General features: G+C 46.2%; 1 protein-coding gene across 2 annotated transcripts in view; it reads right to left on the bottom strand.

The window, feature by feature from the left end:
* Positions 1-26,347, bottom strand: part of ADAMTSL3 (ADAMTS like 3) — a 2,197,206-nt gene that overhangs the window by 1,124,579 nt on the left and 1,046,280 nt on the right. For both annotated transcript variants that reach the window (XM_069222572.1, XM_069222573.1), the window contains exon 6: positions 20,502-20,738. In XM_069222572.1, the coding sequence (XP_069078673.1) occupies positions 20,502-20,738 (237 nt within the window). The remainder of the gene's footprint in view (positions 1-20,501; positions 20,739-26,347) is intronic.

Below are 26,347 nucleotides of genomic sequence, written 5' to 3'. Positions count from 1 at the left end.
TCTCGAAAGGTAGAGAATGATGTATAACATGGTAATATTACACATTTTGAAAATCTGGAGCTAGCATGACAGTTCCACATTCTGCATACCCATTTCAATTTAACAGTAGGACATCAGGCATTGATCCACACATGATCACATGACACATGAGCAGGCCATATCTGACTTAACAGATGCATTTTGACAACTGCAATGTCAGATTAAATCTAGGCATCCAATTTCAATATAATTAAACAAGACTTTACATTCATGTTATCTCATTCCTTGTGATCTTCATGCCAAAGTAAGGCATTGTGTCTCCCCAATAGACTCCTCTTTTTTCTGTGTGTTTTACTTTATTAATTTCTGATTCCTCTTTATTTCTTATTCCTAGTTCATGCTCAACCTCTTGACATAACAATGACCATATCTTGTTTTTCTGTCTGTGTGCAAGACATACTGTTTCTGGAAGTGAGAAGACAGGATTTCTGGAGATGAGCACCCAAGTCTTCTAGAGTCAGAAAACAGAGATGGACTTAAGAAGTGTTGGCTCCCCGGTGCTGGTTATATACTGTTTGCATCATCAATGGAAGGGATGTGGGGAGCCGAAGCAGGTCGTACTCCTACTCTGACTCTGGTACCCGTTCTCATAAAATGCACAATCATGGGTGGAAGGTCTTTTCCTTTTTTGTCCTCTGAATTGCAGAGGAGTATTGATGAAGGTTTGGCAAAAATACCAGGGGCCAAGTGTTCCTATTTCCTGGGCAGAGATGGAGGATGACTTGGATTTCAGTCAGCAAGCATGCTTTTTGAAAAAAAAATGGTTCACTAAGTGTTATTGAACGTCAGTGACAAGGCCGGTATATTGTCCCAGCTCGCTCCTATTGTGAGAGAAGGGCATGTTTGATAAATATGAGTTGCCTTCCACCCTGGGTTTGTGCTGCACAGATCAATTGAAAGCATGATATGCAGAGAATGGAAGGACCATGAAAAATTGATTATGTCACAATTTATGGCCATGGTGTACCCTGTTAATGGTGAAGAGTTAGGGTTCGGTGGGTGTGTGAATTCCATGCTTCTGAACTTGACTGTAGCTGCCAGTGTCACATTGAAAATAGTCTATGCTGGTCAAATTTGTCTCTGATGCACAGGGTGTATGCTGCCTATGTGGCAAAATCTTGAAACACAATTTTCAATCTTTGTTTGACTGTATACAGGAAAATCAAGATTATTCCAACATACTCAGCATGATAAAAGACTAAGGTGGTCATTACAACCCTGGCGGACTGTGTTAAAGCAGTGGAAATACCGCAAACAGTCCGGAGGACAAAAAAAGGGAATTATGACCCTGGCGGAAACCGCCAACAAAGACAGCCACTTTAACACTTCGCCCGCCACGGCGGTACAGACAAGCAGCGCGGCGGTCACCGCCAACAGACAGGCAGAAGACAATGTACCGCCCACACTATTACAACCCGCTAATCAACCACCTTTTCCGGGGCAGATTCACCGTGGATAAAAACAAGGCGGAAACAGCTTTGGCTATGGGAAAACTCTCACCTTAACATATCCCACGAGGAACGAGGAATCCATGGAGCCGGAACTCCAAATACTCCCTGCCCTTGTGTTTCTGCTCTTCTACGACAAACAGCTACGTAGGCGCCGCAGACAACGGTGAGTACTGCACCTACGACATGGGGAGAGGGGAGGCAAAAGTTAGGGGAACACACACCAAACACCCCCACCCTCGCATATTACAACATACACACCGATGCATTCACAAAAATCACAGTAACAACCCACAATCCCCCCGGAAGAATGAATACACAAAGCGAAAATCGGTCAAACAATGTAATGTGCCAATATACATGTCATACAAAAATATACAGATATATATTTGAAAATCAGTCAGAATTATATACAAGACGAGAAGTAGTGCAGATATGTACATAACAATGTCCGTGTGCCATCAGTCCAAAAATACATGGGCGAGGCCCACAAACGATACCTGACCACAATCGGAGAGAACACTGCCGGGGCATCAGAGAGAAATTCTAAAGGCACCTCAGGGGGAAGGGAAGGGGGGGGGCACCTCAGCCGGATGACTGCAAAGCCAGATCCCCGACGGGGCTCCATGCCCATTCATGCCCTCCTGGGGAGTGCAAAGCCACAGTCTCTCAAGTCTCTACACTGGGTGGTTTGCCCACTGTGCCATCCTGGGGAGTGCAAAGCCACAGTCTCTCAAGTCTATACACTGGGTGGTTTGCCCACTGTGCCATCCTGGGGAGTGCAAAGCCACAGTCTCTCAAGTCTATACAGTGGGTGGTTTGCCCACTGTGCCATCCTGGGGAGTGCAAAGCCACAGTCTCTCAAGTCTATACAGTGGGTGGGTTGCCCACTGTTCAATCCTGGGGAGTGCAAAGCCACAGTCTCTCAAGTCTCTACAGTGGGTGGCTTGCCACAGTTCAATCCTGGGGCGTGCAAAGCCACAGTCTCTCAAGTCTATACAGTGGGTGGTTTGCCCACTCTTCCATCCTGGGGAGTGGAAAGCCACAGTCTCTCAAGTTGATGCAGGTCTCTACTGGTACTGGGGGGGACTGGTGCCCAGACTGGATGAGTCTCCCCGTGAAAGGTCGTGTCCTGTCACTGTCCCAGCTGCACATGGGATAAGGATGCCTGATGTGGCTGCCCATTCATTCCTACCCGCTGCATTGCCCTGTTCAGCGGTGCTTTGCCATGGCGATCTTTGCCCTGTTCAGCGGTGCATTGACATGGCGGTCTTTGCCCTGTTCAGCGGTGCTTTGCCATGGTGGTTCAGGACAGTTCAGCTGTGCTTTGCCATGGCGGTTCAGGACAGTTCAGCAATGCTTTGCCATGGCGGTCTGTGCCCTGTTCAGCGGTGCATTGACATGGCGGTCTTTGCCCTGTTCAGCGGTGCTTTGCCATGGCGGTTCAGGACAGTTCAGCGGTGCTTTGCCATGGCGGTTCAGGACAGTTCAGCGGTGCTTTGCCATGGCGGTCTGTGCCCTGTTCAGCGGTGCATTGACATGGCGGTCTTTGCCCTGTTCAGCGGTGCTTTGCCATGGTGGTTCAGGACAGTTCAGCTGTGCTTTGCCATGGCGGTTCAGGACAGTTCAGCAATGCTTTGCCATGGCGGTCTGTGCCCTGTTCAGCGGTGCATTGACATGGCGGTCTTTGCCCTGTTCAGCGGTGCTTTGCCATGGCGGTTCAGGACAGTTCAGCGGTGCTTTGCCATGGCGGTCTTTGCCCTGTTCAGCGGTGCATTGACATGGCGGTCTTTGCCCTGTTCAGCGGTGCTTTGCCATGGCGGTTCAGGACAGTTCAGCGGTGCTTTGCCATGGCGGTCTTTGCCCTGTTCAGCGGTGCATTGACATGGCGGTCTTTGCCCAGTTCAGTGGTGCTTTCCCATGGAGGTTCAGGACAGTTCAGCGGTGCTTTGCCATGGCGGTCTGTGCCCTGTTCAGCGGTGCATTGACATGGCGGTCTTTGCCCTGTTCAGCGGTGCTTTGCCATGGCGGTTCTGATAAGGACATTGGTGTGTGGCATGATGTTTCATCATTGCCCAGTGGGGCTGTGGCAGCCGGAGCCCTCCAGGGCACTGACTCCGGTGGTGGCGGCGGTCTCCTGACCAGTGACGATAGTGGGGCTCTCCTGGGCACTGACTTCGGTGGTGGCCTCCTGACCAGTGACGATACTTGGGCCGTCCTGGGCTGTGACTCAGACGGTGGTCTCCTGACCAGTGACGATACTTGGGCCCTCCTGGGCTGTGACTCTGGCGGTGGTCTCCTGACCAGTGACGATACTTGGGCCCTCCTGGGCTGTGACTCTGGCGGTGGTCTCCTGACCAGTGACGATACTTGGGCCCGCCTGGGCTGTGCCTCTGGCGGTGGTCTCCTGACCAGTGACGATACTTGGGCGCTCCTGGGCTGTGACTCTGGTGGTGGTCTCCTGACCAGTGACGATACTTGGGCCCTCCTGGGCTGTGACTCTGGCGGTGGTCTCCTGACCAGTGACGATAGTGGGGCCCTCCTGGGCTGTGACTCTGGCGGTGGTCTCTGGACCAGTAACGACGGTGCTGGCGGTTGTGTCTCGACCGCCGGAAATGATGGCGCACTTCTCCGCCGTGACACTCACAACAGGCTGGGCAGACTTCCTCCGGCCCTTCACCACCTTTGGTGGAGTCACAGCTGACTCTCCAATCCCCTTGGAACCCATGTCAGTTTTTTTCCCACCTGGAGTCTTAACACGGTCCCGTCGTCCACTCTCCAATTTTATTGCCTTTATAGGGGGTGGGCTGCCAGTGCCTTGGCTCCGGGTCCTACTGCCTGCCCTGGTGGCTGGTGCACTCCAAAACCCTTGAACAGGCACCACTGGTATTGGAGGCTTTTTGGCTGAGGCGCTACGACGGGACTGATGAATTGGAGGGGGTGGGGTGGGGCCAAAAAGGTCAACTTTACAGAGGGACAGTTTCTGACGAACACTGGGATGGGTAGCTGGAGGGGGTCTGGGAGTGGAGGAAGAGGAGGTGGTTGTCGGAGGTGTCACTTTAGGTGTTTTGGGTGCAGGTGCAGGTACTGGAGGCTGTCGTGAGGTGGATGGATGTTGGGTGAGTGATTGCCGGCGTTTGTGTACTTTGGGAGGGGGCGTCACAGACACACTGGGAGAGGACACAGGGGACGTGTAAATGGCAGTGGAGGTGGTGAGTGCAGGTGAGCGGGGTGTGGTGCTGGGTGTACTGGTGCGAGTCCTAGTGGCTGTAGATGTAGTGCATGCAGGTGAGAGTGTAGATGACACTGGGAGGGAGGAGGGAGAAGAGGAGGAGGGGGACACAGTGGAGGCAGTGGATGTTGTTGTGTCTGTATGTGGGTGAGGCTAGCGTGAGTGCTTGTGGTGTGTGTGGCGCCTATGTTTGCTTGAGCTACTTGTGTGTGTTGACTTGTGTGCATGCTGGTCTGTAGGTGTGCTTGGGATGGGCTGGGGTACAGGAGATTGGGTCTGGGTGGAGGAAGTTGGAGGGGGGAGGCTAGACACAGGGACAATTGCTGCCATCAGTGCTGAGGCCAAAGATTGCAGGGTTCGCTGAAGGACAGCCTGACCAGAACGAATGCCCTCCAGGAATGCATTACCGTGTTGCAACTCTCGTTCTACACCTTGGATGGCATTCACAATGGTAGACTGCCCAACAGTGAGTGACCTGAGGAGGTCAATGGTCTCCTCACTGAGGGCAGCAGGGGTGACTGGGGCAGGGCCTGAGGTGCCTGGGGCGAAGGTGATGCCCACCCTCCTGGGTGAGCGGGCACGGGGCGAACGCTGAGGGGCTGCTGGGAGGGCGGTGCTGGTAGGGGAGGTGGCGGCTGTACCTGTAGAGGTGGGGGGCACAGATGGTGCCACCACCACAAGGGAGCTCCCATCGTCGAACGAGTCTGTGTCGCTGCTTGGTGATCCGGTGGCCGACGTGAAGCTCCCCTCGCCCTCCGTCCCACTGGTGCATTCAGAGTCTGTGGTGTGGCCCTCCATGGCCATGTGGGATGCAGCTCCCTCATGCTCCGGTGCCACTGTACCTCCGCCTGTTGATGCTGATGTACAAAAGGACAGGGAGAGCAGACAAAGGGGGGGAGACAGAAGAAAGAGGGTTTTAGTGCATGGCATACCGCTACCGTTGGCGGACAAGACAAACGCAGCAGCCCCCTGCATTACGCCATGCTCCTGCCCTCTGCACATGCAATTTCTGGGATATGGCCTATATGGCAATGGTGGACATCGGCGCACATGGATGCCACAGGGGCAACTATACCTCGACTTGGCACTCTGCTGAGGTGGGGTAGAGTGCCACATGGGCTACATTACGGAGGGGCCTTGCCTACCTAACTCGCCCTGGCCTAGGGACACCCACAGCCCACCTCCCCCACCCAGACACCTCCACTGCACGCAAAGTCCGCAGAATGAGGTTGTACTCACCTGCTTGTGTCTGCTGTGATGCCCTCAAGCGCCCATCCAACTCCGGGAAGGCCACCGCCAGGATCCGGAACATCAGGGGGGTCATGGTGCGACGGGCACCCCTCCCACGTTGGGAGGCCATCCCCAGCTGAGCCCCCGCCGTCTTCTTGCTGAAGCGGCGAATGTCCTCCCATCTCTTACGGCAGTGGGTGCCCCGTCTCTGGTGGTCCCCCAGGGTCCGGACCTGCTTGGGGATGGCAGGCCAAATGTCCCTCTTCTGGTGGGTGCTGACCTACATGACATGCACAAGGAAAGAGGAGCAGTCATTACCAACTGCACCGTCGTTGTGAGTGGCCCCCTCCCTACTCTGGCCATGTGGCCCATTCATTCCCATGCATTAATGTTCTATGGACTCTGCCCCCTTCCCTCTTCCACCCAGCGCTCTCCACCCAGGCCTAGCCCATACAAACTGCTCCCTGTGTACTAACCTGTTGGTCTGGAGGACTGTAGAGTAGCGTGTACTGGGGGAGGACCCCGTCTACCAGTTTCTCCAACTCCTGTGCAGTGAAGGCAGGGGCCCTTTCCCCAGACGCAGCAGCCATCGTCGCTTCCAGACCACGGTCACAGCAGCACTTGCAGTGTAGGTCCTCTCCTGTCGAAGGTCAGGTATCTAGTGATTGAACAGATAGAAAATGGCGGTGATGTCCGCGGCGGTGACGTCCGCGGCGGTGCGCATCATCACCGCCGGCGCACCTGTTCATTGGCTCCTGGGACCCATAGGGTCCAATGTTAACCAATGCAGCATTGCGCCGCAGTCTACGACCGCCTACCGCGACGGTGTGTAACGCCAGCGCAGTTACCCCACAATCCCATTGTCCCAGTTTAGAGGTCAGGCAGCCGCCATTTCAGGGGCCCACATGGCTTCATTTCATACTGCGTCACACATAGCTAGGCCTACACTCAACACACATACAGGAAGGGTTATGTGAGTGGTGTAGTCTTGTGTGTGACTATGGGTACATACCTGGAGGACTAATGACTGGTTCTTCGCTGTTGTCCTTCGTAGGCACCGTCTGCTGGGACACATGAGAAGATGGTGGAATCCTCCGGTGTACCGACCGCTGGTGGACCTGTTGACAATGGAAGAGCGACATGTCATCGTAACCTACCGGTTTGACCGTGCCACAATCCAGGAACTATGTACCCAGTTGGAGCCAGACCTGATGTCACCAATCCGCCATCTGACTGGAATCCCCCCTGACGTGCAGGTGCTGTCAGTGGTCCATTTCTTTGCAAGTGGGTCCTTTCAGACAACAGTGGCCATGGCATCAGGGATGTCCCAGCCTATGTTTTCCAACGTCTTGTCCAGAGTGTTGGCTGCCCTGCTGAAACACGTAAGGAGATACATCATTTTCCCTGAGGTGGAGGATTTGCCTACAGTGAAAGGTGACTTCTATGCCCTTGGACATATCCCCAACGTCATAGGTGCTATTGATGGGACCCATATAGCTCTGGTCCCCCTCCACAGGAGTGAACAGGTGTACAGGAACAGGAAGAGTTATCATTCGATGAATGTTTATATGGTATGTTTGGCAGACCAGTACATCTCGCAGGTAAATGCTATGTTCCCTGGCTCAGTGCATGACGCCTACATCCTGCGGAATAGCAGCATCCCTGATATGATGGCTCAACTCCAGAAGCACTGTGTATGGCTTTTGGGGGACTCTGGTTACCCCAACCTTTCGTGGGTATTGACCCCAGTGAGGAATCCCAGGACCTGGGCAGAGGAACGGTACAATGAGGCCCATGGGCGGACTAGGAGGGTGATCGAACGCACCTTCGGCCTCCTGAAGGCCAGGTTCAGGTGCCTCCATATGACAGGTGGATCCCTATTCTACTCACCGAAGAAGGTGTGCGACATCATCATCGCCTGCTCCATGCTCCATAATTTGGCATTGCGATGCCAGGTGCCTTTTCTGCAGGAGGATGATCCAGATGACGGTGTTGTAGCAGCTGTGGAGCCTGTGGAGCCTGTGGACAGTGATGAGGATGAAGCTGATGAAGAAGACAACGACAACAGGGAGTCAGTCACACAGCAATATTTCCAGTGACACACAGGTGAGAACATTTTCATTTTTAGCATTACATTAACTTTCACACGTCTACCTCTATCCTGTTTTGCGATTTAAGTCAACATTTGGTAACTGAGTTGTACCCTTCCATTACGGTTTCACAGGTGTGGTTACCTACGTGTCAACTGCTTGCATCCTTCAAGGGCTTGTGATGTGTGACATAGGTATGTTAGCTTTAGAATGGTACTCCCATTATGACACTGTCATTGAGAATAAATTTTTACTAAATCACAGACTGACTCCAGATTGTTTTGAGTTTCAAGGGTGTTTATTGAAGTGCTCAGAAATGGGAGGGGGTTGTAAAATGAGGATGGGTGATGGTGGAGGAATGTCCATGGCAGAGTCCAGTCTATTAGTCTCACAGGTGCACTGCCCATCTGGGCATAGGAAGAGGAGCTGGGGCAGTTAAAGTATGGACAGGGTAAGAAAGTGGGACAGTGGGAGGACAATCAGGGTGGTGTCATTTCCTGGCGGGGTCTTGCCATCTTGCTCTGTCCTGTTCCTGGATCTCAGGGACCGCTTGCGTGGTGGTTGTCCGTCTGCGGGGGGTGGGGTGCTGGTGTGTTGGTCCTGTGGCGGGGCGTCCTGTCCACTAGCGCCGGCGGAGGTGGTGGGCATTTCATCGTCCTGACTAGTGTCAGGGGCCCCTTGGAGTGCCACGGTGTCCCTTAAGGTCTGCTGTATGTCCTTCAGCACCCCTACAATGGTGCCCAGGGCGGAGCTGATGGTCCTGAGCTCCTCCCTGAACCCCAAATACAGTTCGTCCTGCAGGCGCAGGGTCTCCTGCAACTTGTCCAGAACCGTCGCCATCGTCTCCTGGGAGTGGTGGTATGCTCCCATGATGGAGGAGAGGGCCTCGTGGAGGGTGGGTTCCCTTGGCCTGTCTGCCCCCTGTCGCACAGAAGCCCTCCCAGTTCCCCTGTGTTCCTGTGCCTCCGTCCCCTGGACCGTGTGCCCACTACCACTGCCCCCAGGTCCCTGTTGTTGTTGGGGTGGTGGGTTAGCCTGGGTGCCCTGTAGTGGTGGACACACCGCTGATTGACCTGTCCTGGGTAGGGAGGTTTGGGCCCGCTGGGTGGGTGCTGTGCTGGTGTTACCAGAGGGTGGAAGGTCGGTGTTGGGCTGTGCCTGTGCAAGGGGAACCGACTGTCCCGCGGCCCACGATGGTCCGGGCTGGTCATCAGGATCCAGTAGGGCAGAGCTTCTCTTGTCACTGTGGGCCTCTTCTGGGGGTGGAGTGGTGTTGTCTGGACCCTCTGGTGTGGTGATGGTCCTTCGGGTTCCTGCAGTGGCATAAGAGCATGATTATTGCATGTGTGTGTGTAATGGTGTGCAATGGGTGGGTGTTTGTGTACCCCAGTGCATGCATTCCTGTGTGTGAGTTTGTGTGGTGATGGTTGGGGGGGTGTACTGGGTATGTGCAGTGGGCATGCTTTAGTGAGGGGTGTCCATGCTTAGTTGTGTCATGCAGGGCTTGGTGTTGGGATGGGTGGTTTGTGTCATGGGTACATTAGTGCGAAGTTGTAGTGATAGGGGAGGAGGTGAGGGAGGGGGTGTGTGATAGCATGCAGGTAGGGTGGGGGGATATGATAGTTAAGATTTGACTTACCAGTGTCCCATCCTCCACCGACTCCTGCGAGGCCCTCAGGATGCAAGATGGTCAAGACTTGCTCCTCCCATGTTGTTAGTTGTGGGGGAGGAGGTGGAGCTCTGCCGCCAGTCAGCTGTACCGCGATGCTGTGCCTGGAGACCGTTGAACGCACCTTCCCCCATAGGTCGTTCCACCTCTTCCTGATGTCCTCCCTATTTCTTGGGTGCTGTCCCACAGCGTTCACCCTGTCCACTATTCTGCGCCATAACTCCATCTTCCTGGCTATTGATGTGTGCTGTACCTGTGAGCCAAATAGCTGTGGCTCTACCCGGATGATTTCCTCCACCATGACCCTGAGCTCCTCCTCGGAGAAGAGGGGGTGTCTTTGGCGTGCCATGGGGTGGTGTGGTTGATGTGTGGGGTGGTGTATGTGGTGATGAGTGTGGTGAGTGTAGTGGTGTGTGGTGTTTTGTGCGTGGATGTTGTGTGGGTGATGGTGTTGTGTGCCTCTGTGTAGTGGGGTTGTCTATTCTGTGCTCTCTCTCTGTCGCCTTCGTGTCTAATTTTTGGTCGTAGGGGTTTGTGGGTGATGTGGGTGTGGGTTTTATATTGTGTTTGGTGTGTGGGAGTGTTGTTTGTATGTGTATCAGGTGTGTGTATTTTGAATTGTCCAATGTGGCGATGTTTTGGAGATGTGTGTGTATTTTGAGCGCGGCGGTGTGTACCGCCAATGGAATACCGCGGTTGAAAGACCGCCGCATGGATTCGTGGCTCGTAATAGCATGGGCGTGTTTCTGTTGGCGTGGAGGTGGAGGATTTGTTTCTGCCAGTTTATCACTGACCTTTGGTGTGGCGGTGATGTGTGGGTGTCTGAATTTCAGCGGATTCCAAGATGTGTGTCATAATAGATGTGGCGGAATGCCGCCGCCGCCGCAGTGTATTGGCGGTCTTCTGCACGGCGGTAAGCGCCTTTTACCGCCAATGTTGTAATGACCCCCTAAGTGGATCTGCTGGCCGATGTGGATTTTGATCCCATTAGAGCGGTTGCTGTTGTTAGAGGGTCTGACAGCTAATAGGAATATCTAGATGTAAGAATGGCATGACTCCAGCCAAAATAATTTGCTTCTGGGTATGCCATTTTGAGACAATAATGTGTCTGGGTATGATCCTAATGACATGGGGGGTCATTATGACCCCGGCAGGCGGTGTTAATATGAGAAAAGTACTGCCAACAGGCTGGCGGTACTTTTCTACATATTAAGACCTTGGCGGTTTGGCTAAAGCCAAACCACCAATGTACCACACCGACTGCCACGGCGGTAACGGCCGCCGTGCTGGAGACTTCAATCTCCAGCCCGGTGGCCATCACTTGCCCGCCTGCGGGATTATGACCTCACCTACCACCATGGTTTTCGTGGCAACCTTACCGTAAGGTAAGAAGTCTCAGGGACAGCAAAGATTTCACCTACCAGCCTCTGGGCTCACTTGCTGTGGACTCTAACTCGCCAGGTGTTGCCGCTTGGGAGTGAAAGCTGGTTGAACACCAACAAAAATCCAAGTGCACCGATGCTGGATGACTCCCGGACTGATGCCGCTGCCTGACCCCGCATCACTGCCTGCAACTAAAGCTGTGGTCCCTACTGGAGTGCAACGGCCCCAACTGACATCCCAGGCCTGATGCTGTCGCAGCCCCACTGATGTATCGTGATTTCATGAGTCCTGTGTCACCGACATCCGTGACACCTGACTCCCCCAAGGTGCCTGCAGCCCTGTTGCATGACTGCGCCCCCTTGAGGTCACTCCACCCCGCCTGGACCCACCAGACATCGACCCCGCCGGAGCATAAGGAACCAACTCTTCGCACTGATGCAACCTCATCTCCACTGCTCCACTGCAAGGACCCAACGCTTCACCCCGACGCCTGCGCTGCACTGCTCTGGAGCACTGGAACCAATGCAGAACTGGATCCATTGACGCCTCGCATCCCCAACTCCGTTCAGCTGCTTCTTTCCTCACCTTCAAAAGGTACTGTACCTGGGGGACCATGGGACTCTGTGACAGGCACCATTGATGCCAGATCGTTGGAAACGACTCTGTCATGATGCCGTGATAACACCAAATTGAAGCATTTGTTTCTAAGCGCTATGTACAAGTTTAATATTTGGAAATTCATGACTTTGCTTGTGTATGTTGGATGTTTGTCATTTTGGTTTTTCTTTTAATCAGATAAATATTGGCTATTTTTCTAAAGTGTTGAGTTATTTTGTGGTATTTTCACTGCGTTATTGCGTGTGATTGTACAAATACTTTACACATTGCCTCTGAGTAAGCCTGAGTGTTTGTGCCAAGCTACCAAGTGGATGAGCAGGGGTTATATGAGCTGTGTATCTCCTTACTCTGTGAGGGTCCCTGCTTGGACAGAGTGCAAACTGACTGCCAACCAGAGGCCCCATTTCTAACAACATACAATTGCTGCCACAATCCACACTCCTGCAAGTACTTTAGAAAAATGGCTCACTCTTGATTGACATTATATCATACAACTAGTCTAACAATAGTCTGAATTCATTTTAACTGCTGGGTGGCAAAATCAATGCATGATCAACTAGGGCTTTCCCAAAATTGCCTTAAACTGAGGAGCATCTAGCAAATCAAAATGAATGTTCTCATAAAGATTTCGAAACAAACCAAAGAAATAATTTGTGTATGAAATCCCCACCAAGCCTGAGGATAAATTCAAACCTTCCACTGCCTTAAAATTACCAATAACCTTTTTATCAACAACACGAATTTGCAAGGATTGAACAAATTCAATATCTATATAATTCTGATAAGTCCCTTGATATAAAAGTACTGAAATCACCTTTCCCTGAGCTTCTGACAATATCTTCTTTATAGGAAATATCATATGTGTCACAGGTAACTGCATTTTATTCTCAGCCAATCTCAAAAATGATAAATCTGATTTAAACGTGGGTGAATTATAGCTTGACGACGCTGGAGAATACTCTGCATCTGCCATCGTCAAACTCTCCAATGGCTCACTGCAGTAAGGCCGGTTGAAGGTTTGGCTATATGTCCATCCACTTGATTTACTTTTAGCCGTTTTTAAATGCCTATCACCTCCAGGAAAAATCTAGTGGTAAGGGGCACTGAAAAGTGCTCAATGACCCCCCTTGTCAGGGGAGGAAGGTCCTATGGCGAGGGGTCCCATTTTTTCTTACTATTTTCAAAAAGAAAATCCCACTTTAGGATTTTCTTTTTGAAAATGAAAAAAAAAAGACAGATGGCTTTGTCATGTTTGATGGAGCCATCTGGTTAATGCTTGAAATATCAGCTGGGTAGGTAGACACTTCAAAATTTTGCTGGCAATACTTCCATCAGGGTGACAAAGTAATTTACTCTGTCACCCTATCTGAGGATGGGCTGTCCGTCAAAAATAAATCGTGCCCTTAATTTCTTAACTCAACAAAGCATCTAATTTCATTGTTGAATAGTCTAGTTTTCCGCCAAATCTAGTCTTTCAGTAGGCAGTAATTGACCTTCAAAAGCCTTGGATTAATGTATGTAATTTCTTACAAAATGACATGACTTTTCAAAATACAAGAACAAATTTGACTGTCTTCTTTAGATATGGATACTATGAAGCTGCCTAATTCCTTTAGCTAAGAAGTCGTCACATTTTTGTTCTCATCTACCTTAAACAGGGCCACTGAAGTATGTTGCAGGAGAGGGTCACATTATGTAGCAGGTTTGACTAAATTATGTTGCAAGAAAAGGCAAATTATGTGGTAGTATTATTTCATTATTTTGTTATTTTTACATCTGTTAATACTTTCTGGGCTTAGGTTACACCTCAATGGTACCAGTTTAACACCTAAATATAGCAACCAGCAAAAGAAAAGTTACCAGTCAACCTTTGCAAAGGGCCTTGCACTGTGTGGCAACACATATCATTGTATGTTCAGTAACTTTTGAACCATTTGAACTAGAAACATTTTCTGTTAGAATCAGCAGATTATACAGCAGATGAATATGTTGCAAATGTGACAAATCCATAATTATATGAAAAATGCAGCAGTCACAGAATCGCTTAATTCTAGTGGCCTTGATCTTAGGTTATACCACTGAGACCAATAAGACTGAAGTCTTTTCAGATTGATGTCTAGATAGGCAATGATATAACTGTACCACTAACTTTATGAGATCAACACACCTATTGGGAGAAATAATCATTTGCACCAAGATGCTTTTCAACTGACTTTGAAAGCCTTGCTAAAATAAGGATGCCATTTTCGCTTCTCCTCAACCCTTCCTGTTTGATATTTAAAATGTTATTTTCAAAGGAAAAAATATTTAACCCTCTATCAACTAGTTTTCACATATGGTCACAAAAAGTAGTAAAACTGTAGAGCAAAGGATTATTATTCTCTAGCAATAGAACTCTCTAATTGTCTGCATTCACACTGACATAATAGAACAATAGCCAAATTATCAAATAAAATAGGAAGGTCACAGGATTGCACAAAATGTAACTGACACTGGTTATGAAGCAATGCTAATTTCTGTGGATCGCCCGATAACCGTGTTGGGAAAGCTAAGTATATTCCTGGATTCGCTGTAGAACAAGAATGCACAGATAATTTGGTATCTTAAAAGGCAATATAACCTTAGATCTAAGAATCTGTGGACAAGAGTACCTTAGGCACGTACAGTTTCTCTAATTTCAAACAATCGCATTTTTCAATTTTCTTTTTAAATAATTTTGAACAGTGTGTTGTTTTCTTTGACCTCCTTTTGTTATGTCTTTATGATGTCAAGGGCCTGAGGCATAGTAGTCAAGGCAATCTCTCAGGGCTGACTGACATTGTAGAAAGAGTACAACGGGATGAAAGATATTTTCTGTTTCTCACCTGCCAGACCAAGCTCCACATACACAGTGATATGATATGAGGGCTAGCAGAAAAGGTGGGATAAGAGGTTTGGGACAAGAAAGAATACAAAGACTGAGGACTCCACCACTAGGGCTTGTTACTTCGGTTGATCAAGAACGGATGCATGATCTAGAGAGTAGCACTAGTCCAAGAACTATTAAGTATCTTGTGCTTCAATTTCTATGTTTAACTGTGATTGATGATATAGAAGTCATAGTTTGTCCTTGATTTCTACAGAATTGCAAGATAACCTACTCCGTTGGCATCCTCTCACTCCGTATACTTAGAGAAATCCACATTTGTGTACTTGAACTTTAAAATATTGGGCATGAGATGCATATACAAAGGCAGCATAATCCACTCTAAGAACCCTCCCTACTCTGTCATAGTAACTGTTAGTAAATAAAAACCCGAGTCTTAGAAGAGTTTGCATAACTATTACTGTAAATAGTTTAAAGTTCGTTTTCATCCACAACGTGACTTTTCAGAATACGTATCGGTATTCTGAAATGTCCAGCAAAACAAATCCAAACGAAGCAAGATCCAAGCTTCCCATACCAAGGTCCTTGTTGCAGAAACATTATAACATGATTGTTTAGCAAAGGACACTCTGAAACATCAGGGAAGTTATACTCAATAATCCGAGATGGCTGCTGTTTCTTGCGTATGTGCAAGATATCGTGGCCTGCTGATAACTGTATTTTGTTGTCAGCAGGCTGCCATGTAGCGCACTATCTGTGTATGCACAGCGGGAACTTTCCCTGATGACTAACAATTTTCCTTCACTAAAAGGATCTCAGCGGAAGAGGATTCGGTAATCTCCTTCTCCAAGCTCGAGCCACATTAACCAGCAAGCAGTATTTTTTAGTCAATCCTCATCGTTTTCCTACTGCGATTTGAGGTTGGTGTTCGCCCTGCTTCCTTGAAAGGTCAGTATTTTTCATAGGGTAGTTTTGTGTTACCTGCCCCGTGCTAGTGACTGCAGAGCCTGTGAGGCTCTTATAGTTAATTCTGGGATTGTGAAGTATAGGTCAAACCGAGCGTCCGCCACTCTTTGAAGAGAGGTGTCCTCTCACATTTCTGTGTCATGCATATTAAGAGGTGTTGGACCCCACCTGCTTGTCCCTGGGTTTTCTACTAGGTGGCTAGACTAATAGAATCCTAGCACTAGCGTATGTGGTGATCTGCATCCCCTCGCTGGAGCTCTGCGAACTGGCAAGCAGTATTTCCAGTTCTAATAGATTTCCTATTGCCACTTGGGGTTGGCGTTCATCCTGCTTCATTGAAGGGTCTGTTGATAGGGTTTTATGTTTCCTGTTCCATGCTAATGACTGAAGGGGCTGTGAGACTCTTTCTAGGTAATTTTGGGATTGAGTGGCATAGGTTAAACCCAGCTACAGACACTCTTAGCAGAGAGGTTTGCACTTTCATTTCTATGTCAGTAAATTAAAGGATGTTGCACAGGTATATAAAGCTGCAATACGGGCTTTCCCTTCCACATTTATTACACATGAACGTTTGCAGGTACACAACGAGACAACAGCAGCTGTTGAAGATGCAATTCTTCCTCTGTCGCAGTTGTAAAATCAAGTAGTGCTTGTTTCATTACAAATTCTTCATGTGAATCTGCATCAATCGGTTGTTAGTGTGGAGTATTTCTTTTTGGGAATTTTCTCATGTCCTTTTGAAGATGGAACGAGATGCCCTGGCAGTGATGTTTGGATTATGTGGGTAATCATTATTATGTATAGTCATCCCTTCCTCGTTATCTTCATAACACTTCGCACATCTGCCTGTGCAGGTGAGGGCACCGTATCTTTGTTAGTCAAGATATGCTCATGATCTTGTACCACTGTTACAGTATGAAAGAGGAAATGGAGCCACGACCAGCAACAAGAAAACAATTAAATACAAAGTTCTGGAAAAAAGGCAGAGCTGTCTAAAAGATCTATCCAAGAGGCAGAAGGCTTCATGTTATGAAGATAACGAGTGAATGACTAGGTGTAATGCGAATTGTGAGGTATCCTAAACCTGGAAAAAAGTTCTGCGAGGATGGGGTGTATTCTGTATTAAGGACCGAGTAAAAAACAGCAAATATTATGGGAAGTAAAAATCAGCACCGATTTAACAAGGAAAGGATAAACTTGAGAAACTGGGAGAATCACGAAGCAGGATAATGTGGAGAAGGCTAGCTGAGGGGATTGGAAAGTGCACCACGATCTATTTCAGATCAGTTATACAAGGTATTCTTGGCTGCAGTTTTCATAATGACACACTTGATGGCAAAAACATGAGCTTAAAGAAGGAGAAAAAATTGTAACAACATACATCTTGCAGAAAAGGATGATCATAGATCATGAATCTGATGGCAGTAGAGAATCATATTTTATAGAGAGTGTGCAGCCTAAATCCGTGGCCCTGTGTCGAGGCATGTTTTGTCCTATCGGAGTAGTGCTAAAATCTTAAGCCCAATGGTGAGGGACTGGCTCTACACATCTTCCTAAAAATATTTCATAACCCCACAGGAAACAGATAAATCCTTTTTGAATGAAACTAATTTGTCATTGGGTGAGCTATAAAAACATACAGCAAGCTTAGTCACTAAAATAGAGGAGTGGGTGGAAACAATAGTGCAACACAGAAAGATTTGTTTGCTACTAAATCTGGATCGTGGTAAGGTCTTTAATATAAGCACTGTGCAATTTAAACGTACACAACTCCAATTGCACAGAATAAATGTGGGAAAAATCTGTCTCCTGTTTCTGCCGGTGCTCCCTGTTCAGTACCTTGCCCCTAGAAGAAAGCAAGTTTCCTAAATGTCCCCATGCTTCCACTGAGTACATCATGGCTTTTGCTCAGCTTAAACCAAGTTCTCCTATTGACTGTATGCATGACGAGGTAATCCAAGTTATTTATCGGATTTGCTATGTTGCATCTCTTCGTAAATAAGGAAAGTAATTTATAGAGGCGGGCATTCTGGAGGAGTTGGGAAATGTTGGCCTTCACAAAGTTATCTGAAGATGCCCCACTAAACCTGATTTCGTGCAAGCCACTGTAAAACTCCAACTCATCTCCTTCAAACGATTTCCTGCCTCAGGGTGTTCTCTGGGGGCCACAGGTCTTTAGAAGGAGACAACATAAGTCTGAGCTGCTGAGGTCCGCAGTAGATAGTGTGTGAGAGAGCAACGGTGCTAGACCTTCTCTGATCAAGCACTGGGCTCCCCATCAGCCTATGTGGTGAGCCACGTATCTGCACAAGTACCAGGCTAGTGGGTCAAGTCCAAGCAAATTTTGTATTGGTGCAAACAGGTGGGAGAAGACTTGGTGGGGGCTCACTTTAGGGCCCAAGGGGTGTCTTTAAGACTGCGGCAGTAGACTCTCTGCCGAGCGCTGTCCTCTACAGCAGCTGGAGTGCATTTCTGTTGGTGTAGAAGGCTACTGAAACTGTCTCTCTTGTTTTAATAAAATATGAGCTTTGCAATTAATGAACCTTGCAAGTTTTTTTTTAAATAATACATTGATAGTGTTCACGCAACACTACTAATGTCATAAAAAGAGTAGGTTATGCCAGTGTCTTGCCACTTAACACCTCTTTAGCGCATAACTTCAAGGATGAGAAACCTATAGTAAAGTTATGTGTAAAGATCTTTTGCACACACACCGAGCCTTTTAACAAAGCACCACCCGGGTGAACTAATGATAACGTTCGTCATGTCGCTCATGAAACTTTATGCAGAATACATTTAATCCGTGACAAGCAAGATATGTGCATTTTAGACACTTTCCCCGATAATTAGTTTAACGTGATTACATTTGCTAAGTGTTGCCATTCGCGGCACTGTCTCTCAAACATTTGTGTTCTCAGACAAAAAGAGTTGTCTGCATAAGCAGGAAGGGAGATGTTTATTTAGATGAGCTAACTTTCACAGGACCTGCCAAACCGCTTTCAGTCGTGCCGAGCAAGTGCCAAAACTGCAGTGCTAGATTATGTAGCAACAACTGAAGAAACACAAATCAAACCGCTGTTGAGAAGCTATTGTCATGGCAGTCGGATGACAGGCGAAGGGTACTTTACTGAGTTTCTTTTAATAAAGAACTCGGGTAATTCTGCGCTCAATCAAAATAATCATTAACAAACACAGAATGTGGACATTTACTGCGCTGACAAGGCCAAATAAAACCATACATTATGCAAACTCTAGGCCATTTGAAACACAATCCAAGAAAATGTAGATTCCAGTGCAACTGTGGTAGACATAATCATGTAGAATTAATTCAAATCACCATATTTTATTATATTGATTTGTTTATCAATTTATTTATGTATGTATGTATTTGAGATTTATTTCAAAGTTTTTTACATCAATTTACCATATATTAAGTGGTAGATTCTATGTAGCCAGTGAAAACATATGATGCGGTAAGAATAGGCACCCTGAGCAAAAATACAGAGTTGGGGCAATAGAAAAAATAATAAGGTACAGTAGAGTTATAAAGTAGTTTACAAAGAAACTAGTGTCACTATTTTCTGAGGGATGTGATGGGTTGGGATTTCTTCTTATTCGGTAAAATGGGGCGTGCCATAATTAGGGCACTGTAGTTGGATGCTTGTCCATATCTTCGACAGTGACTAGCGAGCTAATGTTATCTTACCACTAAATGAAGGAATTGATACTTAATATCCAACACTTGTGTAATGTTTAGCCTTGTACTGTAGCTTTCTAGGTTAGTGGAAATATACAGAATTTCACAGAAATGCATCACAACACAGTGAAGCTGATGGGGAGATCTGACTGCTGGGTTTTGATAATCTCCCAACACTGGATAGGTAAGGAACAAATTCCTGTTTAACTCAATCTCAAGCTAAGGCTATATATAACTGGACATTCTCTCTGTGTGGTGATCCGGTTAGGGTTGAATATGGACTCTTTGGCTACAAGTCAAGCTGGTGATGAATACAGGAAGTATGCGGAAACCTTCCCCAAGCTTGGGAGACCTAAGAAGATGCTGCTGATAGGAGCATGAAAGGTACAAGGAGAAGTGTGGTAGAAACAGTCTCAAGATCACACAGGACCATCATTGAGAGGTAAGTCCTAATCGAGGGAAGCAAAATACAGAGAAAGGGGAGAAAAATCAAAGGTACAGGACTCGTAATGGTGAATGAACTGATCAATCTTGCGAACCATAAAAACAAATCTGTTGTAAGACAATTTTATTCTTCTTCTTCTGCTTCTTAAATTATCCTTAAAGTACAATTACCACTATACTAATTTGTCCATACTTTTTACCTAACCTGGTAGAAACTACCTTTGTATCTCAGTCCCAACCGCCATTGTCCACTATTCCACACCCTCCAGGTACCTTATGTTCATCTTTGTCTTTAAATTCTCATAGCTCTTCTTTGCTGTAGAGTTAGGCCATACCTTCTCTTTCTTTGCTCTTGCCTGGTCATGATACACCATTTCAAAGTCATGACTGGTATCTCAAAAGCATAAAATACCTAATGAGAAATGCGAGTATATACTGGCTGCTTGATCTTCCATTTACACAAACAACATGTTAAAAAAGAATTGACCTTGCAGTTATTTACGTGCTTTGAAATAAAACTGGTTCCATCCTTCTGTTTCCTGGCAGCTTGTCTTATCCTTGACTACCAAAAATGCTGAAATAAATGCTGTGTAATTGCATATTGCAATGTTGCTTGAGTAGCTTGGAAAATGGAAATAAATAATGGATGAAAATTATAAATGTTGTATATATATATATATATATATATATATATATATATATATATAAAACATATATATATATGTGTGTGTGTGATACAAACCATACTTTCAGCTCCATACTTATCAAAGGACTACATGTATTTGATTTTGTATATCTTTGGTCCAAGCCATGTCTTACCTGACAAATGCCACTGATGCACATGTCGGGGGACTCTGTGTTACAACGCGTTCCATCTAATACCTTTGGAGCAAGTTCCACAACAAAGTTTTTTCCAAAAGCTTGACACTTAAGAGCACATGATGCCATTAGATCATTGTAGACTGGGAGCCATTCATAGTATTGTCCCTGGTATTTAACGTCATTATGAGCTGAACACTGTTGTGCTCTAAAATCCCCAGCTTCTGGAGGACAGTCCTAGAAGAAATATAAAAAAAACAATTTTAGTCAAAGAAAATATAATTTATTTACCATCAATTACGATGCACACAATATACAGGACCAGATACACCCAAGACACATCGAGCTCATTTTAAGTTTCTTATTTATGAAATTCATCGATACAATATTGATACGAAAATAGTAGTCATGTTAGACTACACCTATGCAGAAATATTTTGTTTCTTTATCGCTACTGTCTCTGCATAAGTTGTGCTCTCTGGAAAAGCATATACAGCTCAAAGTTAGAGTCCATTATGATAAAAACTGGTTAGAATTTACACAGTAAGAATCTTCTTTGACTAGCCGTTCAATATCACATTTCGGATGAAGTATGCAATATTAAAGTTACTCTTTCAGTGATCCTTAGCAACTCTTTCAACTTGGCCTGGAATTTAGTATGATACAAGATTCCTGACGGCCCACTGTCTTTGTCACAATTTGTATAACAGGCTTCTCAAAAACTCACTTCAACGTAGAGAGAACAGTTTTCTACAGCAAGGATCTGGCTCAGATCTGCTTTCTAAAGTTACAGCCCATGGGGCCTCTGTATAATGTAGATTAAACTGCATTTACATAAAATGAGATGCATGGTTGCGTCAAGCTGCCAAGCGATTCTACCATAGAAATCACAAAATGTTGAAATGCCTTCATCCAATCCGATTTTCTCCATTACGGGTCATCTACCACATGTTTAGAGACATCTATGTGCAACAACACCTGTGCATTACCACATACGCCCAGTAACACACACGTGTTCAGACTCATTAATGTACATGCTCTCATGCATTTATACAATTGGCTACACAAGTAGAGGCAGTCACACAATCATATACGTTTTATCCTATCTAATACATTGCAGAATTGAAGACTAAGGGGATTTCCCATGTTGATGTGTAGACTGTGCCAGGGCCTGAACTGTTTTTCCTCTTGCTGGGGTTAGAGCCAGAAATTCTAGAGTAGACCTGGGAATAAATGATAACTCTTCCTGTTTCTGGCAGTGCTATCTGGCATCTTGAAGTCGAAGCAAGACCTTTAAAAGCTTTGAAAACTGACCTTAACTCTGCCAAATCTTCCCATCCCTGTCACACATGACATATCTCTGTTTAAAAAACAATTGTCAACACTGAGGCTTTCCCGGGCCCAGAGGTCAAGATATTATCTTGCTAGAGCTGGGTTTTTAACAGCCAGCCAATGATGTGTATTTCGTGTTTACAGCTTTTACCTTTTTAGAATTCTGCTTTATTGGGGTTCACAGTACACCAACAAACTACAACATAACACACACTCAATCAAAACACTGCAGCCCACCCTCAATTCCTCATTGGAGATACAATTCCAAAGTTTATGCCAAAGAATAAGTCCAATTCCCATAATTCCCTTGACCCCAGGTTTGTTCTCACACTCTGAGTTATATTGACTGAAATGTATCCCACTACGCACCCTATATTTGAGCAGGTTTTCAGGGAAACCTCCTTCTTTATAAATTATTTCTTCCTCTGCCACACAGAAGTCCATGACCTTAATCCATTCAGCCATCGATGGAGCAGAGAGTGCCCTCAAAGTTCGGGCTATATCTGTTTTCATTAAAATCAATCAGGTCCACTGGCACCAGTTTCTGTGTTCCCCCAACTCCCTTCCCATTCTGACATTACTCCCCAAAGTCTGCTTTTAGACTCTCTCATGAGGGCTATTCTGGTTGCCTGGGCAAGTTTGTAAATTTGAGTCTAATAGCGGGGAATCATTGGACATTTCCATGCAACATGGGGGAAGGTGTCCACTTCCTGTACACATCTTACATATGTTTTATCTGTACTTGTGAGAAAGTCATTCTTTTAGCATGTTCACCCCCATGTTTTCTGACTGATGCTGTTGGTAACTGACCCCGACTGTTCTCTGAGCTCTGCTATCCAGGCCCAGGTATATGGTAAAGTGGTACAATTGCAATTGGCAATGACAGGCATCTGTAATAGGGCAAGGGGGTTTCACACTACCTAAAAGTAACAAGTATATAATAGGGCAGGGATGTCTAGAGGCCCAGCAGATGTCCTGAACTGGAGTGGGCACTGCTGTCATTTTTAAAGGCAGCCCTGCCTTTCAGACTGTCATTAAAAAGTAAAATGAGTGCAAATTCGACTTTGGAATTAGAGGTACTTCTGAAGTGGTACTCTACCTTATCTTTACACATACGTCACCCCTAAGGTATCGCATAGATGGCCCAGGGACAGGTTGCCATGTTAGTGTAAGCAGGGACATTATAAAAGGTGTTTTACATGCCCTGATGAAAGAAAAACTGCACCTTTCATTTTTTCTTATTGTAGATACTTAGATCTATAGGCTAACATCGGAATGTTTTCCATAAACATAATTATTGCTAGGAAGGAGCTAAATGTGTCATGAAAGGACTCAAAAGAATGGTAATATTAAATCTGACAATTGGCCACTATTACATGTATCATAACTAATACATAAAAAAAGTTATAAGACCTTCTTTTCTGTAATCCAAATGCCAGCCTGCTAGTGGCCTCTCCTGATTGGTCAACCTTAACAGGGTTAGCCAGGCTCATTCGATGAGGTGATAAGTGGCCTGTACTGAGCAGAGGTCATCTGATGTGGGAAGGTTGGCAGATGCTGAGGCCAGGCCAGGAAGGGGGCTGGGTAGATTTACTGGGCTTTAAAGGAACCAAGACAGAATGGAATGCCAGCCAGGCCTACCATCTCTCCCTGTACCCCACAGCTAGATAGCAGCCCAGGAATGAATTTTCAGATGTCAAAGGGGGGGGGGAGGGTAAATGGAAATGAGCCACACCAGTAGGTTGGTTTAACCAGGTCTTGCTCCTCAGTTTAGCTCCTCTGGAGAAAAATCGCCCACCTTGGAATTTTGAAGTGCAGTGCTTTATGGGACAAGAAAATGTCACACTTTGGAGGAAGCTGTCAGGCTTTTGGGAGGTACCCTGTAGGTCATTGGACAAGGGTTCCCCCTGCTTGTTCCCCAAGATGATTGCATACAAGTGGCTGATCTGTATTGCTCATCTGCTGCCTTAAATCACAAGAACAAGTAGGATTGCCCTGCTGGAACGCTGGTCTGCAACCCCAAGGACTGCACTCTGAAGTACTGTTTCTGTTGCAAAGTGGAACAACATCCCTAAGGACTTTGCCTTGCTTCAAAAAGGACTCAGGAGTGGAATCCCTGAAAACAATGGGTTAACAGAGGTTCACATGCACCATCTCCATGAGAAAGACCCCAGCTGGACACCCTCCAGTGGCCTTTGAAGGAATTGACCAGGTGCATTCTGGAAAACTTAGTCCCAACATCCCAAGGACCATCTCAGAGGTTCTAGATCCTTGGATTGGTGTTGTGGGCACCCAAAGATCCCTGCTTGGAACCTGAAACAAGAAGAAAAATAAGAGGGACTGCCTTGCTGAACCTCTGGTCTGCATCAAGAAGGACTGCACTCACAAGGACTGCATCTGCTGCACACTCTGGGCTTCACAAAAGAGTACTTCGCCTGACTTCTGAAGGATTCAGGAGTGGACTCCCTGTAAGTGACAGGTATAAAGGAGCTACCAAGAGTCACCTGCATCAACTCCTGCCAGAAGAGCCTAGCTGGACAGTGTTCAGTGGATTTTAAGGATTTGGCAAGGCACATTGTAGAAATTGTAGTCCCAATATCCCAAGGAGCAAATCAGAGATTCTGGAACCCTGGTTTGGGGTTGTGGACCAATTGCCTGCATGAAGAAACTGTTCTGGAAGTAAATGTAAAAGTGTTACATTGCAGGTGTCTAAAACTCTTGACTGTGTCCCTCGCCATTGTAACCTTTTTTTAACCCTTTGAGCACTATTTGCTTCTAAGCACTACTTTTACTTTTAATCTTTAAAAACTATTTTCTCTGGTTCCCTATATTGGATGTTTGTCATTTTGGTGACATTTTAAAGATACAAATGTTTACTGTTTTTATAAATTGGTGTGGGATTTTTATTGTGTGTTGTGTCTTACTTATTTACTGTACTGATGTATTCAAATGCTTTACATACCTGTCTCTTATGTTAAGCCTGCCTGCTTGTTGGCAAACTACCAGGGGCTAATGTCTCGGGGCACTAACACTAGTGATAAGTGTGTACTTACCTCTACTAATAACCAGCCCCCAACAAAGGGACTAACCTGGATGCAGCGATTCAAAAATTCAAGCAGAAATCTGTTCAGACCTTCTATATTTCCCTGGGGCATTTCATTCATAGCAGGTGAGATCTATTCCTCTGTAATATGGGTGAATAAGGTATCTCGGTTTACTTCTGCAATTTAAACAGGTTTCTTTATTCCAAAGTTCTCTATGATGTGTATATTGACTGCTATAATATTAGGCAAAGTCATGTTAATTTCCTGGGTATTGGATGTCACCCTCAGTCCTGGGTCCCATATATATGGAATGACCCTAGAGTTAGCTTCACTGCCATTGAGCCTATAAACCAACTTGTCATTTTAATCCCCTGCATTCTGGAAGCTACACACACAGAATATAGTAGTTTGTGTTTCAGCAAATCCTAGCTTCTTCCAGTCATCAAAAAGCATTTTTGCTCAGGATTGGGTAATCTTTTCTTTCAATTCAGAAAACTGACCCTCTAACGCGAGACATTTGGCCATCCTTTCTTTTGTCTGTTTTGTCATGTACAATATTATTTCCCTTCTAATCACTGCTTTCAGAAATTTCCATAGTACATAGTCGGGTGAGAGAGATTCCTTGTAGATATTAAAATGTGCTCAATTTCCTCCATTAGAAATTCATTAAATTTCTCGTACGAAAGATATTATTGACATCTAGTGACCCTTTCTCCCTGCTCCAATTGCCCTATTTCCAACTCTACCGGAAAATTATCTGAATGGAATCTCAACAAAACAAGGAAACCACTGATGCCTGTAAGATCCTCTGTGGACACAAAAAGGTAATCTAGTCTGGTTTGGTTCTGGTGTATTAGAAGTGGATGCATTTTTATCCTGTGGTTGCATTACTTACCAGCCATCACGGTGGTCCAGTAGCTGATGTGAGTGGATGACTCTGTGTAGTTAGGATAAGATCAGTAAAATATTATTGATTTAAAGTCTCCTACAGGATTGTTCATCCCGATTGGACCCTAACTAAGAGGTTAGAGACCCCAGTATGGTGTCCTCTATCATTGTAGGCAGAATATATACAGTATCAATGGTCCAGAGCCTACCCTCCAACAGCACAGAAAGCATAACCCACTGCCAGAGGAAGTCATGATAGGTTTCAGTAACAACAAAAAGGAAAGATGTGTGAAGAAGTATGGTGGCCCCACTGGAGCCTTTTCTGAAACACCCTATAATACCTGCGTCTTCATGGGAATTGGCCATTTGTATCCAGTAGATGCATCTCCTGTAACAGCAGGATGGTAGGAGCCCATTTCTTAGCACTTTGTAAGACCAACCCACTTTTAACCCTCTTCTCAAGCCTATTAATATTCTAGAATATTTTTCTTTAAATCAGCTACGAGATAAGGGTCTCAGCCTTGGTAGTGCGTGCAACCAAGTTCTGAGGTACTGTCGAAGAAATGGCACCTCCACCCTACT

This window comes from Pleurodeles waltl, chromosome 3_1 (assembly GCF_031143425.1).
Source record: "Pleurodeles waltl isolate 20211129_DDA chromosome 3_1, aPleWal1.hap1.20221129, whole genome shotgun sequence".
NCBI lineage: Eukaryota > Metazoa > Chordata > Amphibia > Caudata > Salamandridae > Pleurodeles > Pleurodeles waltl.
Note: the sequence above shows the minus strand (reverse complement) of the source record. Positions and strands in the feature narration are given on the sequence as shown.